Source organism: Nesoenas mayeri, assembly GCF_963082525.1.
Source record: "Nesoenas mayeri genome assembly, chromosome: 1".
Classification (NCBI taxonomy): domain Eukaryota; kingdom Metazoa; phylum Chordata; class Aves; order Columbiformes; family Columbidae; genus Nesoenas; species Nesoenas mayeri.
The window spans coordinates 108552320-108570287 of record NC_137541.1 but is presented as its reverse complement, the minus strand read 5'-3'; the positions used below and the strand labels follow the sequence as shown (position 1 = coordinate 108570287).

The window sequence follows — 17968 nt, the reverse complement described above, 5'->3', positions numbered from 1 at the left end:
TATTTGTTTATGCCTCTTCCAACTGCTGCTCTGGGGGCAGAGCTCTGCATTTGGGCAAGCTCTCTTTCCATATATCACATGTTGTAAACACAGGAATGGAGTGAAAAGGGAGCTTTGAGTACCTCCTCCTGCCTTCACCTTTACCTCCAGCATTTTATTGTCACTTCATCTGAAACTAATCAGGACCAGCAATACCATCCTTGATGATAACACTTCATAACTGATGTTATTCTCTCAGGAGATAGGTACTCAGCTGGGATAGTCATTGCATTCCTAGAAAATTGCTTTCAAGGTAGGCTTCCCACCATGACACTGAAGAAGGCACGAGACCTGGACTATCCTCACGACCCCCTCTAGGCTGGATCTTCCATCTTTACACCAAGTCCCCTGAGCTGCCACAGATGTTTTCAAAACCATTTTGTGTCTGCAGGTGTGCCCCTGACATCACAATCAAGCTGAAGACTTTGTCAAGAAAAGCCACTGTACAGGCAAATCTGAAATATGTTCAAAGTCTACATCAGCCAGACAGGGAAATATGAAGGCAAGGGAGGAAGAACAAGGTAACAAAAATAACTTCAGCACTGAAGCAGGAGTTCAGGTGGTTCAGCTTCTAGCAAAACAAATGTGGCACATGTTCCTTCACAAACAAAACAATGGGTAACTGGAACCGCAAGTACAGTACATGACATTCTGTTCTCACTCAAGTAAAATCTTCACTGTAACAGGAACATACTCATTCAACATTTATGTTTTTACCTTCTCATAAGCTTTTCTTTTTGTTTTGGAGTCCATCCAGTCATTTTCCTTTTCCAACATGTCAATAAAAGCCCAGCGAATTCCTTCAGTCAACTCCTCCATCTGCAAAACATTTAGCAAATCCTTCTCCAGTAAAATATTTCATGGCAGCATAATTATAAGGAATTGAATTAATTTGGTTAGACCATGAATTATTCCAAAGAAAACAGTATCTGTTTTATATTCTTGATGGCAAAAATCTCTTCTTTCTCCAGTCCTCAGGCACTTCTTCTGAAAATAAGTTTCTTTTCATTTTCTGTTCCTTCAGGTGTACCACACAGCCTGTTAATTGTTGTTCCTTTCATATCACAATTAGGAGAATGTCTGCCTTGAAATCATAAAAAATACTGGGACATTTGCAGTGATCTGGGGAGATTTCTGAGACTTTGGTTCCAGATGGCTAGCTCATACACAAGAAGGAGCAAGCTGCAAGGCATCTGCACAAATAAAGCTTTTTCTGTAGAGAGGGAGGGCATCAGTAGCTTTGCTTGGTTTATGTCAGACTGAAACACACCTTATTAATATCACAAAAAAAACTTAATTTGGGTTGAGAGTATCATGATCCAAATACAAAACAGTATTCAAATATTTAGCCTGTATTTCACTGTACGTGTGAAGGATTCCTGTCCTTTATGTACTGCAGGCATAAAAGCCATGCCTCACAGTGGCTTTAACTGTTTCTGTGGTCTTGAACACCAGTGACAGCTCACATCTGTGCAAAGCTAGGAAAACCCACCATCATTTTAGCTTGGCTGCTTCTTCAGACACCTATACAAAGCCAGAAGCATATCACAAGCAATTAAAAAAAAAATAATAATAGGAGTGTTTAGTGAGTATGGGGACTAAGAAAACCCTGAAATGAGAGAAAACAAGAAATCCAATGACTAAGAGGTGTATTATGTCAGTCTAAAGAGAAGAAATGCCCTCATGCCTATGTATCCGTCTGGCTGCACAGACCAGAAAGGTGTATGCAATCAGCTGCTTTTGTTTTTATCAGTAGATGAGCCTCATGAGAGGCACTGAGAATACTGCATGAGTGAGGTAATTCAGGGGATCCAGCCATCACTGGAATCTTTTAGCACAGACCAAAGCAGAGTTGAGATAGCACAAGACATGACAGATAATCATTACATGAAGACTTACTGGATCTTTGTGTTGTCAGTTATGTTACATTTAAAGATATTGAAAATGTCGAGTACCAGAGATTTATATAATTTTATTCTATAGATCTGGTAGCTCTGAAATGTCACTGAAAGCGGGTACTAAACCTTGGAAAGTAACATTACCTTTAGCTAAATTGCCATTTATGTATCAGATGTATATTTTGATCTGGAACTGTTCTTTATTTGTGGTGGAGCCAGACAAAACATGGGAAAGCTCCTTTGAGTATTCATTTTCTTCTACCCTTTTCAAAAAAACATTTTCTTATTTTTAGAGACAATATGGGACAACTGGAACAGATCTAGCATTAACTATGACTAAACAGTCAACGTTCACAGTAAACTGCATCCCAGGGAATAGGGTAACTTAAAGATATTGATGACAGAGCACTGACTCAATTAACTTGGTGCTCTAATGAGGTGAACTCCCCATATTTGAAGGTTACAAGTTCAAATTCAAGCTCTGCAGCTGGGCCCTGGTGTATAGTTAGGCTTTATGCACCAGCTGTAGCTGCAGGGGGCAGCGGGAGAAACCTATTCCTGCTATCAAAGTTATTACTGAAACTGCTCAGGCATAGCTCTAAGAAACACTGCAGGCACTCTGGGTTAGAAACGGTGCTATATTTAGACACAAATAATGTCAGTCTTGATAAAAGGAGAGAAGTATCTAAGGTATGAAACATCAGTGACAAAACACGGGAGAAAAAAGAATCCACATTATCCATACCTCAGGATTTGCTTATCATAGACAGATATATACCAAAATCCGTGGGGGAAAAGGGGGGGAAACAACACTGTATAAATAAGACCACTTTTCTCAAGTCCTTTCTTACTGTTCAAGGAAGAGAAATAGAACTGAAAACCAGCAAGATTAAAATGATAACACCACAAATTATCACCTTGAAAAGCACATTTCAAAACCTATTGCAACTTCACCAGCATCCAATTTTAATCTCCACAGGCAGTTCACCTTAAGTTTGAATCTTATGATCTACACTGTAAATTTTATATGCATTTTCAATGCATTTATATGCATTACTGTAGATGCTACTGTGAATTCCAATAATTTTTCAAAGATTTGGTCTCAAAGAAATTTACATGCTAAGAATATTTTTACTGGGTCACATTTCAAGAGAAAACATTATCAGCTTCTCATGATTTTCCCTCACACAAACATGAAAAAAATGTTCATCCGTTCCATAAAGTGTATGTTTCTTATAGTTCTTCTCCTCCTGCTTATCCTGCATGGAAGTCATACTGTTTAATATCCCAGAAATATTTTTGTCACTGACCCTCCAGATAGCACATTACAAGCTTGATCAAAAATCAGGCAACAGAAAAGCTGAATTTCAGGGAGGAAACTCCAGCTGAAGCCAAGTAGCAAAAGAAATTAAGAACCTGAGAGGGAAACACACATCATAAAGATTTGGACAAGCCAGATCAGAGTGTTGGTCTGTCTAAAATGGAGGCCTTCCCTGAGAAAACAATCAAGCTAGATAAAGTTAAACAGACAAACTCCAGGTACTGAGCCAGGGCTGTGCAGACTATCACAGAGCTGTTGGTCCCAATGCAGGATGCTATTTCATTTCCTAAACTGCTGTGCCTCTCCTGCACCAAGAGCTAAGTTTAGTGACGAAATTAATTTTAAACTGATTACTGTTGGAAAATCAATGGCTGGAAAAGCAGATATTGGAAAACCCTATTAGAAATGAACTGAAAATAAGTCATAAATAATTGTAAAAGGTAATTAATCATTTGAATATATTAAGTGAAGTGATAATGTAGTCACATATGAAGTTCTAAAATTAGGATGCACATCCAGCTAAAAGCTATTCTTTGAATTCCCTTTAAATTTGGGCTAGACATTAGTTACACTTTTCTTGTTTAGACTGCAGGAGTAACACAGTCAGCTTTAAAAGAGTAGCCCTAAAGCAGAGAGATCTTGAGCACTCTTTTGAATAGTTAGTAAAAACTTTACTATAAAGAGTTACACTAGCTATACTAAATCAGTTCTCATTGATACCACTCAGTCTGATCCTGAACAGCCTTGCTCTCATTATTTACACAAATTAATGGTGTTCAGCCTGTTTTGATCTGGCTACATATTTATTTGAAGGGCTGCACATGGAAGGAATGTGCAGTGCCCAAGTGGACAGAAAGGTGATATTTTTTCAAATTAGTTCAATTTTCTCCTTGTTTTTTTCTTGTGTGTTTTGGAGGTTTTGTTTGCTTGTTTGAGTGGGGTTTCTGTTTGGTTGATTTTAAGCATTTGTAAGAAACTCATCTCTTTAAAATTTGGTCTAACATCAGAGGAAATTTGTGAGGAGGATGCCACTAATTCAAAGTTTCTAGACAGAGACCTTGGAGGACTCACCATCTCTTTCTTGTCTTCTTGAAAATGAGCATTCACAAACATCCTACCCACAACGTAAGGGAGTGTGCTTTCAACGAGGTCCACACATTTATCCCACTGTGGCAGCAAAGTTGTGGTTCCATGTATGACCTGTTGGCAGGTGCATGTAGTAGGTCATAAGATCATACTGTTTAAGAACAAGTCTGCATCCACATACAGTATAGCCTAAAACATATTTGTCAAATAGCTACCCAAACAAAACAATAATGATACTTTACAGTTATTGTCATCAAGTGTTATAACAAATCTTTTGAATTCCACAAAATAGGTATAAGATTTTTAGACTTAGAAAGAGTACAAAGCTAATGACTTAGAGAAGCTAGGCTTAGGGGGCTAGTTATGGGAAGGCATTACCAAGTGCCAGTTTTAAACTAATCTTGGTAGTATTTCTGTGTAAGTGGAGAGATACTTTCATTTAGAAAATCCATGCTCTGAGATATCTTCCCAAAAAGTTTCTCTCTCTCCACTGACTGAGAAGCCTAGGGAGATCATCTTCAAGAAAATTAGGTCAGTATTTGTGAAACACTTCCTAAAGAGCCCTCCACTATGATAAACCTGTCTGTTCTAACTAACAATGGCTAACCTTGGTAGGTACATGTCCACACGTTTTGCCATTTACCTGTCTGGTTATTCTTACCACAGCCTGTTGCTTTCAATCCCTTTCCCAAACAGAATATTTTCAGGAGAAAAAAAGGTTTGAACCGTCGAGAACACTAAACTCTGATTACGTGTTTGTCTCCCAAAAATCTCCCTCCATGGTATGATAGAATGACATTGGTAGAATAGATTGCGTATTTTACCAAAGAAATGGTGGTTAAATAGACACTTCCACGCTTTGATGATGTTCATGCACCACCACACATGAGATTTAGAGATGAAATAGTCAAGGATGCTCAACACACAATGTGCAAGGCAAAACAGAGCTCAAGTACATTGCTGTCTTGGTTTCTGTTTCTCACAAAAAGAACGTTACTACCGTGGAGGCTTACCCAGTTAAAATTACATTTTCTAGTCAAGATAGAAGTTCATTTAAAAACAGAATACACACAACAAAATATGAGATGGGTCCATGTAAGCAATAACAGTGCTGATTTAAGAAACTTTTGTTATTTTCAATGTTCAAAGGGTTCTCTTCCCACTTAAGGAGCTTTTTAAGCTTTTCCACAGAGAATAAGCAAAATCCCAATCCAGTAGTTAACACGCATTAGCTGTGCAAAAGCAGAGTACTCTTAACACAAGACCAGGTCAGGTGAGATAGGATTTTGACCTCTCACAAGTCACACAAGCCTCTTAAGCAGTTTCTGAGCCTCCTATTTTTACCAGTCTTCTCCTTTGAGCCCAAGATTAAATCTCTAGCAAAACTGAAGGGTTTGGATTTGTTGTTTTCCAATAGGAAAATATTCCATCGGAAAATTTCAGAGTAGCTTAATCCTCAGCTACTGAAGGTCAGATATTTTGGTAGTTCAAAGATCGATTTTCCTCCTTATATTGTCTGTAATTAAGTTTAATCAATGACTCATATTTAAATACACCAGTGAAATGCATTTTCAAATGCTCTTTATTAATACTGTATGTGCACTAATAGATTTTCAATGACAGAGAGAACACTGCTGCTGTAAGTAAACCACATTAGGCAAACCAATACATAGTAAGGTAATAGTTTCCTCAAAGGAGCCAAATTTGAAAGTAAACTCTTTTTCTAAATTCATCATCCCTCATACATAACATAGCACTCAAAAAAAAAAAAAAAAAAAAAAAAAAAAAAAAAGAGAGAAAAAGAGAAGAAAATTTCTATCCAGGGCCCAAGTAAAACCACAATGATTACACATCAGCCACAGAAAGTGTCAAGAGACAGAGCTGGCTTTTAGAATGTGACATATTATTACAACATAATAATTATCATTATTTTGAGGGAGGCTTGACTGTAAGGAGGACAGAAAGGCAGCACAGGCTGTGAGACCAACAAAAATATAGCTGAGAGGAACAGATTATATCTCACAGCTGGTTTATTGATATTTACATTACAACAGCCAACTAGAACTCCCTCAAAATGGTCTTCCTAATATTAATGTACCACTCTAAAACACAGAACTCCAAGTAGTAACAGTGACTATAAATAGCAGGTTGCAAGCCCTCCCAGTCAATTCAGAGCTCCACATCATTTTAAATTATCTCTTCCCCACGTGCTACTGCACATTTGCTAGGAATTTTTGCGCCACTGCAGAGGAGCTGCTGAGAGATGCTGAGGTAGTAATCAAAGCACTTTCTCTAGAGTCAGCAGGTCTGTCCTATTTCTCAACCTGAAGATTTTTTGAAGTTTCTTCTTCCCTCTCTTTGAAATGAGTTTAAGAGTCTTGATGCTAGGATTTCTACGTGTAAGATGTAAAAACCACCAATAGAAAATTAGAACCTGGTGAAAAAAATAATACGCTTATGATGGGTGATGCTGAATGAATGAAAGATATCTTTTGCTTTGAGGGTCACTGATTCAATTCATGGTCATGTCTTTTTAGTAGTCATTCAATGGTTTCTTCACTTACATGGTAAGAGGTTGGTGGGTCCTCTTTATGATCCCGAAGGACCTGTGTGCCTTTAGTTCTCCAGTTTCTGACCAGGTAAATTGGTAAAAGAAAGCCTTTGGTTTGGACTCCATTTCTCATGTCCTTTCTGCTGACTTGTGAAGCCTGTTCCCCTGAGCTGTTTACTGCACTTAGATTTAGCTATTAACTATTAGCTATTGCTGTTTACTGCACTTAACTAACTCTCCATCTCCAGGTCCCAGAGGCAGATAATAGAAATGAGCTGCTGACTCACTGCCCTTACTCTGCTGTTCTTAGGTTTTCTTACTAATATTGTTAGTAAGCATTGAATCAACCTGAATTAGGTTTCTCCCTAAGCTTCTGGAGAAAGTACCCAGAGAAGTGACAGCAGCTAGTTACCATATCAAAATGTACAGTAACCAAAGATTATAGTTTCCTTCCAGGAATTTTTCTGGCTATAATGTAACTCAATGCAACTCAATATTAGGCTGCAGTCTGGCTGATGGCCAGCATCCAACTATTTTACCTGGCTAGCAAGGAATATCCAGGAGGGTACACACAAACTTGTCCCTGTTGTTCTGACAGCCAGTTTCTCACATTTTTGCATTAAGAAAATGGCATCTTTAACAAGATTGATTTGAACATGATTTCAGAAGTATAAGAGACTGCCTTTTTCGTCTAGTTTCCATCAAGCCCTTTGGAATTTATTTTTAGGTATGTGGTCAGTTCGGAACTATTCCAGTACCACTCAGAAAAGACATTATGGGCACTTCAGTTAGTGACCTGCACACCTCACCTGGGAGAACAGAGCAACCACATCTTCTGTGCCACATCACTGGCAGCATCATGACAGACTCCCGTTGCCATGATGTCACCAAGCAGCTAGGTTTCATAACAACAACCAAAAAGCTCACTATCTAAACTAAGGCAGCATGGAAACAAGATGAGAAAACATGTTTCAGTTTTATCCCTGGTTTGCTAACAGAGCCCTCATGTTGCCCAGAGGATTATCAGGGTGGCTTTGTATTCAGAATTCATTTAATCAAATGTGTGTGTTTTACATAAATGCCCATATTATTACTTAATAGATAATTAGCACTGCTCTCATAGCTTGGGGCAGTGACTAATGTCTTCTGGGGCTTTTGCAACTCCTAGCTAGAAGGCATCTGATTGGCTTCTCTATGGAAATGACTGATGTGCTAGAGCTCATGTAAGGTTGGTACTAGAGCATGAGAGAGGTCTGAGCAAGCTTAGAAAAGATGAAATCTTTTGTTTTGCTTTTACCAGAGCTACTTTCATGCGTGCATATACAGTAGTTTTTTTTCAAAGCTTAGATTTTGGCCAAACCTGTTGGGCCTGCAGGAACAGCACAGGTCACGGCCCTGCAACGTAACTCAAACTTTCCAGCTTTCAAGTTTCTACATAAGAAGACTAAGCTTTTTAAGGGGGAGGTCTTAAAAACTCCTTTGTGGAGTCCTTTTGGACATTTTTCCCCGAGTGGCATATGCAAGGATATATACATCTTAACTGTTTTAGATGTAGTCTTCAAGAAGAAAAGTTTATTCAAGAAATTTATCCAGCATGGAATACATTTCATGTTTTGCAAAGGTATAAGCAACTGTAAGGGCAATCAATAGCATCAAAGCTCATACTATTGTAAATACTATAAAAGCTCTAACTTACCCGAGAAAATTCCAGCCATCGATACTGAAAACGTCTACTAAGGTTAAATAACCTTGAATAAACCATCCTCCACACCAGATAGTTGGCAAGAGTCCTGTTAAATCAGACATATTTTTCTCAGACATCTAAATGCATATGTTGTACTGCAAAGCATTCACAGAAATACGTCTATAAACATTTCTACTGAATGGTAGAAATTTCACCTTGAAAATTAATGAGTGATGACCAAATTGATAAATTTCTATTTTGTAGAAGAATCTGTATGATTACAGCCAGTTAATATGTAATTGCACTGTGATAACCATCTTCTAGGGGAAATTTATAAAAAGTCCATCTCCTAGTATGTCATTTTTAGGTAATGCTTTTTCAAAACGCAGTTTTCTTTTTCCATAGAAGTGTCAAGAACTGTGTCATAATAAGAGTTGGATAAAGGTTCTATCCAGAGATAAGAAAATAACTGATTTTTCTTTTGTAAATCAAAGTGAATGTTATCTCTCCTCATTAGTAGGACACATAGATTGTAACTATGAAACCGAATAGATAACAGTCCGTCCCATATATACTATCATTATCTCATATTTGTATCTTTCATTAGAAGTTATCAATATGCTTTTAGAAGAAGTTCTTACTACCCACAGAGTTATTTAAGTATTATCACTCTCATTTTGTAGATGGATAATTGAAATACCAGAAAAAAAGGGAAGTCTCAGTAACAAGAATCTTATAAGAACTGAGGCTGAAAGATCCAGTAAGAACTTGCTCAAACTTCCCAGGAGACCTGACATCCAGGCCCCTTTTCTAAAGCTTCAAGCACTTGACTGGAGGATTCATCTAGTCTAGACTGGGCTCTCTCCATGCCCAGCAGTGGCTGTGTGAGGTAAAGGTACATTGTGAAATTCAACTTCAAACAGTCTCATAACAAGGTCAGATGGCCTCGAAGTATTATTCTTATCTTGTCGTATAGATTACATGTTTTTCAAGGATCGTCATTGCTCTAAAGCTATTGATATCCAAAAGTCGTTTGCTCTACATTGGGATATATGTAACATTTTGGGCAGGCCACAGACTTCTCCATAGGGATGAAAATTGTTCCTTTGCAATGAAAGATGCTGTTATGGACCATCTGAACAACTCCCTTCTCTAAAAATCCAATTTCTGCAGCCTCCTATTGCTCTAGCTGTGGAGCAGCATAGCTGTTCCTACAGTGGCACTCCACCACCTTCATTCATGGACACATCCTGTACTGTCCCCTCTGAATCACAATAGATTTTAAACACAGTTTGTGGGCATCTTGTCTTCACAGCAGTTCACACAGTTATGGCTTTGCCCAAGCCATAACTTGAGTTTTGCCTCTAACCAAGGTCCAACCCACCCATACAAAGCCTTCAGCTCAAGATATGTTTTTTCTGGAAGTTTACACTCTTGGTCATTCAGCTGGGGAGATGATAAAGAGGTGAGAATTGAGAGGTTTAAGACAAGCTATAGCTATGTATTGTCTATTAGTGTCTGTAGGTCGAGGTTCTCCTTCCCCTCTACTCTGCCCTGGTGAGACCACATCTGGAATATGGTGTCCAGTTCTGGGCCCCTCAGTTCAAGAAGGACAGGGAACTGCTGGAGAGAGTCCAGCACAAGGCAACAAAGATGATTAAGGGAGTGGAGCATCTCCCTTATGAGGAAAGGCTGAGGGAGCTGGGTCTCTTTAGCTTGGAGAAGAGGAGACTGAAGGATGACCTTATTAATGTTTATAAATATATAAAGGGTGAGTGCCATGAGGATGGAGCCAGGCTCTTCTCTGTGACAACCAATGGTAATACAAGGAGTAATGGGTTCAAACTGGAACACAAGAGGTTCCACTTAAATTTGTGAAGAAACTTCTCAGTGCAGATGACAGAACATTAGAACAGGGTGCCCAGGGGGGTTGTGGAGTCTCCTTCTCTGGAGACATTCAAAACCCACCTGGACACATTCCTGTGTAGCCTCATCTAGGTGTTCCTGCTCCAGCAGGGGGTTTGGACTAGATGATCTTTCGAGGTCCCTTCTAATCCCTAACATTCTGTGATTCTGTGATTAGTGACTAAGCATGTGACAACCCATAACTCCACCAGCATGCACACATCCAGGTGGGACACACACTACACCAAGAGCAGATAGGTGGCTGTGTGCTCTCCACAAGCTGTTTGAGACATGCACTGGAGACCAGTCTGGCCAGGCCTAGTGTCAAATGCCCATGGAAGGTAAGTGCTCTGCAACACTGATGGATTTGGCTGTCCCTGCAGGCTGCTCCAGATGAACTGAAGCTAGCACAAGTGTGCATACCCATGTGAACCTGCACAGCGGTTGTGCATCTGTCACAGCCTGGGCAAAGCCTGTGCTTCTCATCAGTTAAGTCTTCATGTGCTTATAGGTCAGAAGTATGGCCAACTTATTTCAGACAGAAAAACCTGAGGGTGTGATCTCAAGCCAACTGTCACCTCAAAGGCAGGTACCTGCTGCCCACAAGCCTTTGTAGTCTTTGCAGCCAGTGGCAACTTCTACTGGGGAGCAGAGAGTTGCTGTGATTTATAAGTCCTGCCTTTTATACTCCTCCTCGTCTCTCACACTGTGGAGAGGGGATTTCACAAAGCATTAGTGTAAAATCTTTCCCCCTTTTCATTTCCTTGGCACTCATGTCTGAATCCATCAAATGCAACTCGGTGTAACTTTAGACATGTCACATAACCTTGTGCATACTCTGTCTTCCAGTATACAGATACATCATATAGTACACAAAAATCCCCACAGTAATCATAAAACCTATCTGAAAAAGCTTTTTAGCATTAATAATTTACATTTATAATGCAGTACATGTTACAAAAGCCAAAACACTTAGCACTTCTTAGATGATCAAACCATCTTGAGCTAATGCTTAGGGTCATAAAAAATTCATTCCAACCTAATAAATACCACAAACTATTGAACTTCCCCTAACACATTTCTGGCAATGTAGAATTTCCTCACCCACCTCACCTGCAACTGAAGCACCCTTAAAGTGGTCAGATCTCACTGGTTTTCTAAATGACTCACAACTACCTACCTCAGGTATTTCAACACAGCTGAATAGCATCCCTGCTTTTGCAGTAACTACTCTGTGGATCTAAAACAATATTTATGCAAGTCCTGCAGATTAAAAGGTTTGAAGGTCTTATTTTGATCAAAAGTCTTAGGTAAAAAAAAAACTCAGCTAAATAGACTACTATCATAAACCAATTATTTGTTACAATTCAGCACTTAACTGCTACAAAAAGAACCAATTCTTACTTCTGTGTGCTGCTTATTCTCATCCAGCATTGTTTGTCCTTATGTTTGAGTTGGGGAACCTGTCACATTGATAGTGAATGAAAGATTTAAATTTGTAAGAGATGAGTCTCAAAAAGGTGACTTATTCAAAGACACTGATATCAACAGGAATTAAACTTTTGTATCAGGCATAAGTAACAAAGGCAGCTGTCATTTTCAAGAAATACCCCACAGTTATTTGAGGTTTGTTTTAATTTGGAAAGGAATAGAAGGCTGACAAGTCTGAAACCCAAGCTATCTGATGAGACTAAAATAATTCCTGATTGTGATCACACCAGAATGCACTGACACACGTGATGCATATCAGAACAGGAAGGTACCCAGAGGTATGTTTATTTTCTGGGGAAGACAAGGGGGAGAAAAGTTGATGCGTTTTGTTGTTGTTTGTTTGAAGAGCAGTGTTCTTTATTCTGTTGTTCAAAAGAACCAAAACAAAACAAAATAATATTTTATCTGAATTTGTTCACCTACTTGGTGGATGATCATTTTATATTCTTGACTAATTATACAAACTTAAAATCAATTGGTCCTCTTCGTTCGGCTTAAAAACTGACACTTTTTTGTTATTAAATGCCTTCAGTGCATATCTTGGGGTGATTTTCATCCCACTTTCACAAATAAGCTCAGAGAAGTTAACCTCTTCACGTAAACTAAAATTCCACACACAAAACATACAAATCCTCTCTGCTCACTTGACGAGACCAGAGCATTTGTTTTTGTAACCTTTCAGAAGAGTGCAGTACATAGTCCCCTATTTTAACTTCAAAACTACTGCTACAGAAACAAGTGTAGGCTCTTTCTAAACCAATGTGACCATCATTGTGACACACACTTCCGAAGGAAGTGGTGGACAGCTTGTTTGTTCTGACAGTTAAAATTATACCAGCACTATGAATATCTACTAAGGAATGCTCTACCCCGCCTGGGAATAAAATAGGTTGCTCATATAAAATTCTGTAACTTTCTAATATTTTAATCAGACACAATGGCAATTAAAGATGACAGATTTAATATGAGATAGATGGATAAATTAATTGACATTTTAAGAAAAAGATCCCTTTTACAATTTTGAGATATGTTTGAAAATTGTATTCATAATTGAGTCATGAACCAAATTATAAGTACTGGAAAACTTCTCTCACTATTGCTAGAGGCAGAAGTTCAAATGAAATTATTGCAGCTTCCCCCCTAACTAATTTTTCAGAGGCAAGCTTAGACCAGAAAGTAGATTTAATGCCCCCACCCCTCTCTAAAGAAAAATCCCTCTTATGCTGCAGGAATTACAGAGCACTTCTCTATTAACTGTCTCATACTACAAAGGTGGGGTAAGGTAAATACAAAGGAAACCAGTTATTCATTCTGATATCCATGAGAATTATAAAGCTGCTTCCTACAACAGCTGCAAACATCTGCAATGAGGATAAAACTTACTGTATCCTATTTATGATTCACACACAAAGTACCAGCACACAGGTAACAGGGAAGGGATACAAGGGACTCCCAACTGCTGCCAGCACAGTCACATCTCCCCTCTCATACAACACAGCTGTATCAGAGTTCTGACATCATCTTGTTTACACCACAGCTACATCTATGTTTTCAATATACACCTCTATTTCCTGTACCAGATATAAACTCCATTTAAAAATGTCAGTACACTAAAAAAAAAGAAGGAATGCCTGCAGACTTCTTATGAAGGAGGTGTGACTTCAGCATGAACACCTGCCATGACTTATGCTAGCTAGCCCAGGGCTGACAGAAACTGCTGCAGGCTAGTGATTCAGCTTCTGGGGTAGCTTGCTGGAGAGCCATGCTCCTGGGCTGGACTCACAGCAGTGCCCTGGATTGGGAATTTCAGACAGACCTCTGAACCACACCGCTGCACTTATTTCAAGATCCACACGGCAACTTGATTCTTTGTGGCAGGCTTGTCAAGTAAATAACAGCCTTATTCTACTAAATTCACTCTACACCCTGCCAATGTGCTATTTTCTAGTAACATTGCAATGTGAATGATTTCACAACTCGAGATTGTTTAGCAGGTTCTCCAAAGGAGCAGTTTTTAATATGATGATTATGAGTCCATACAATTTGTCACCTCCATCAGCCAGAATCGCTCCTGTAGCCAGACTTAATTTTGTCTTCATTCTTCCCTCTATTTGAAACAAAATTCACAGAGTACTTTGCCACTTCACTGGGGCATGAACCAACCTTTTGTGCTATTTTGAACAGCGCCCATGCAAGCACAGTGCTCATCTGTGAAGGTGACACACAGGACACAGGAATAAAAGTGTAATTTAGAGATAGAGGATTTGTAACTTGAAAGAATATGAACTTAGTAAAAGCAGCTGCTCCTCCTAATGATATTGCATCTCCTGAAATGACAAGAAATTAATTCATGTTCTAATCACTGAAGCAAATAAAAAATTTTGGAATGTTTTACTAGGAATTTGATTGATCTAGATATTTATTGTAACAAACAAAATTCATGTTGTTTGCATTAATCTTTAAAATACCATATGGAGAATGACAAATTAGATTACCTAAAAAAAATATCCTTGTTCAGCTTTCAGAGTCCACCCTACAGGGAAATGTTAAGACCTCATTGTTAGGAGTTCACATTAAGATGATTTCCTAATTTTCTCAGGCCAGATAACAAGGTTATTTCTGCAGCAAATGATGACATTTTAAGTAATGAACATTATCATCGAATAGGTAAACATGATGTTTGTTATCATGCAGTGACTGTTTGGATGGATTTTACATACAAGAACTTGAAGTCTGCTTGGGTTGAGTTCAGCACTCTACTTGCCATTTCTAACATTTTATGATGCAAATTTCTTACGGTAAGACTGAGCAGAAAATGCCTAAATCATTACCAGCTCTAAGATATGCAGCCTGAATACACTGGAAATCAGATGTTGCTTTTGCATCCTGCCCTCGCCCCTCCCAGCCCATAGGGATCAGAAAGCTGGTCTTGAGCTTTGCTGAAGAGAGCATTGCCATTCATTCTTATCCTTACTCCAGCATCCCTTTACCATGACACATGTGCTGGCTTCACTTCTATTGAACACACAGAGCCAGATTTTCACTGAACAAGATCCTAATGGAAAAAGCCTCCAGGTATTTACTCTGTAGTTAGAGAATATATTTGCATGTAAGCATGTTCATATAAAGGGAATAACTAATTCCATGTTGTCTTGATGCACATGTATCCTCTAAATCACCACTTTATCCCCACTGACATAACTAACTTTATGAGATACAAAGCATGAATGGCCCAAACCATTTAGAAGGCTTTCTTCAGCAGATTAAAATTGGTGGCACGCTAAAGATATTTGTCTGAATTTTATAAAGTAAGGATGTTTGATGATCTGTAGGGAGATCAATCACTTTTGTTTTTCTTATTGTTTGACCTATGCGTTACTATTGTAGGTACTATGTATTAATGTGAGCATTCTGTCACGAGAGACAGAGAGCAATAGCGTAAGAATAATGCTTCTGAAGTAGTCTTTTTTTTTCTGAAATGTAAATTCAGTTGTGGCCACACTGTACAATCAGCAGAGAACAATTTTTGGAGACAATAGCCTAACAATATTTTTTTATTTGAAGTTGGGCAAGAGGCCTCAGCAGAGATAAAATTGTCACAGAAATAATTTGGATGTCATCAATAATGATGACTGAAAACGGAATGTTGTTTTCACATACACTTTTTCATACTGCCCATTACACTGCCCAAAGTTGCGTTGCTTCTCTGTGCAAAGCACACCTATAATGTTTAATCTGAGCTACCTGCATTTTAAAGCTATGTTCTAGAGGTGTAAATGATTTCACAAGATACAAGACCCTATACAAGTAAGAGATGCTGAATGCATCTGCAAAAACAATTCTACTGCAATCTATGTTTTCAGTAAAAAAAAAAAAAAAAAAATATTTTGAAACAGCAAATTCTCCTGCTAGACACAAGCCAATTTCTATATCCTCATTCAGGCAAAAATAAACAGAACTTTTGCCTAGAGACTTGCTTCCAAGAATATCTGAAGCACCTGAAAAACCCAGGAAAAGCTGAGCAGTTAATGCCCCCTCATAAGTGTGGGTAAATTCATCATAGGATCCTTACTTTTTCCTTTCATTGTCAAGTATCCTGAATAAATCTTTGAAGTACTGGGGAACACGGACAATCACATTTTCTGAAGGACCTATATCTTTGAGCTCAGGATAGAGCTTGGTGTCAATGACCTTCTTGATGTATCCCAGCCAGTCAAACTGCAATGACAAAGAGAAGGCCGGTTAAAGAAGATTATGAATAGAGATGATTTCTTAATGAAGTTGCACCTTAGAGACTGATAGTTTCAAAGCTTTAATAATTAAAATTTAGAAAATATTGCATTTTGTTATTACACATGTCTTCAAACAGTAAAGTCATAACTGTGTTTAAAAGAATATATATCATAACTGAGTACACATGTTCCTAATGATATCACTTTAACATGCTTCTCTGCACAATAAAGGCAATTTTAATCTTACAGCTCAGACATTAGAAGAATAATTTTGCAGTCATCTCCAACCAACCTGTGGAATCATGGCACTAAGCTCCGATATGTTCATTTTATTGTACATCACCTCACTTGTTCGATTTTCATATGGAACCATGATCTGCAGAAAGAAAGAAAAAATGAAAAAAAAAAAAAAAAAAAGAGAAGGAAAAAAAAATCAAACTAAGGATTATCTTGTAGGTGCCTGCTCTTAAATCATTACTGCCCATCATAATCACACTGCAGAAATATCTCAAAAGCTGTTTTCCAAGCATTTATGGCATGAACTTCCCTTTCTGAGGATGGCATTTAACTAGTAGAAATAGAACAGAGTTCATTGGTATTTTAACTCATTACTGGGAATTTAATGAGCTGCATGTCTTCTTTGAACATACTGGACCAATTTTAGCTCTGATTACACTAAGGAAATGCATGTTGATTCATAAGAGAGAAAAGCACACCTAGACCATTAATACTTATTCATCCCACCACATCAGGTAAAAGCCACCTCCAAACTATATGGTTTAAAATGTCAAATCTGTGATAGGTATGCTGGAAGCACATCTCACCTCTTGGATTTGAAAATGTTCTTGCTATGACCTGATTCCATCTGAGGCAAAAGCCAGATACACACAAGTTTCTACTTCACAGTATCACAGTATGTTTGGGATTGGAAGGGACCTCAAAAGATCATCTAGTCCAATCCCCCTGCTGGAGCAGGAACGCCTAGGTGAGGTCGCACAGGAACCTGGCTGTATGGGCCAGACATGAATTGAAAGAGTTTCAACCAGACCTCTCATCTGGGTGAACAGGGGAGCCAGATCTCAAGATCCTCTGTAGCATTGAAGTCCAAGGACATAGCAAAAGAAATCCTGAATATAAAGCAAGTCTTTTTATAACTGACAAGAGACATTCAGATTCCAAGATGTCAGTATGGTTCATAACAGAAAACAAAGTACAAGATATAGCTCAAAAATTTATCAGTGTTCAAGAGAAACAAGAATACCCAATGGCAGTTTCAGCCCCATTCTAAGCTAAATCCTTTACAACAGACTGTATGCTTTGCAGTTTAAAGAGGACAGAGATTGGTGCCAGACTAACCAGACAGCTGGCAGTTCTCCAACCAAAATTCTCCAGTAAGTTTCTGCGGTTGTACTATTGCTCAAGCCGTACAGGAAAAAAAATTACTTTCTTCTCCCATTCTGCAGACTTAATTTATCTGACAAATCTTTATACTCTTCTTGAGTCCGTTTGCTCCCTTCCTCTCAAAACTTTCCCTCTTCCTCCAGTGATTCAAACCTGCTTGAAATCTTCCTTATACACAAGCTCTCTTGTAGCATGCCCCTCCTTCCTATATCCAAATTATCTTCCCTTTATTCTTACTGTCTCTCTTCCTGAGCAGACAATTTATCCATTAAGCATGTTCACTTAAAAAGAATACAATGAAAGTCCGGGTAACAAACAGGACTATCTCCTTTGAAATCATGGTAAAATATTGATATAAAT

The 17968-nt window shown here is 38.4% G+C and overlaps 1 protein-coding gene across 1 annotated transcript in view; it reads right to left on the bottom strand.

Moving 5' to 3' along the window:
• Positions 1–17968, bottom strand: part of PHEX (phosphate regulating endopeptidase X-linked) — a gene marked incomplete at both ends in the record, with an annotated part of 101149 nt that overhangs the window by 51647 nt on the left and 31534 nt on the right. Inside the window, 5 exons of the mRNA XM_080344463.1 lie at positions 757–858; positions 4330–4458; positions 8592–8685; positions 16048–16193; positions 16500–16583. Of these exons, the coding sequence (XP_080200589.1) occupies positions 757–858; positions 4330–4458; positions 8592–8685; positions 16048–16193; positions 16500–16583 (555 nt within the window). The remainder of the gene's footprint in view (positions 1–756; positions 859–4329; positions 4459–8591; positions 8686–16047; positions 16194–16499; positions 16584–17968) is intronic.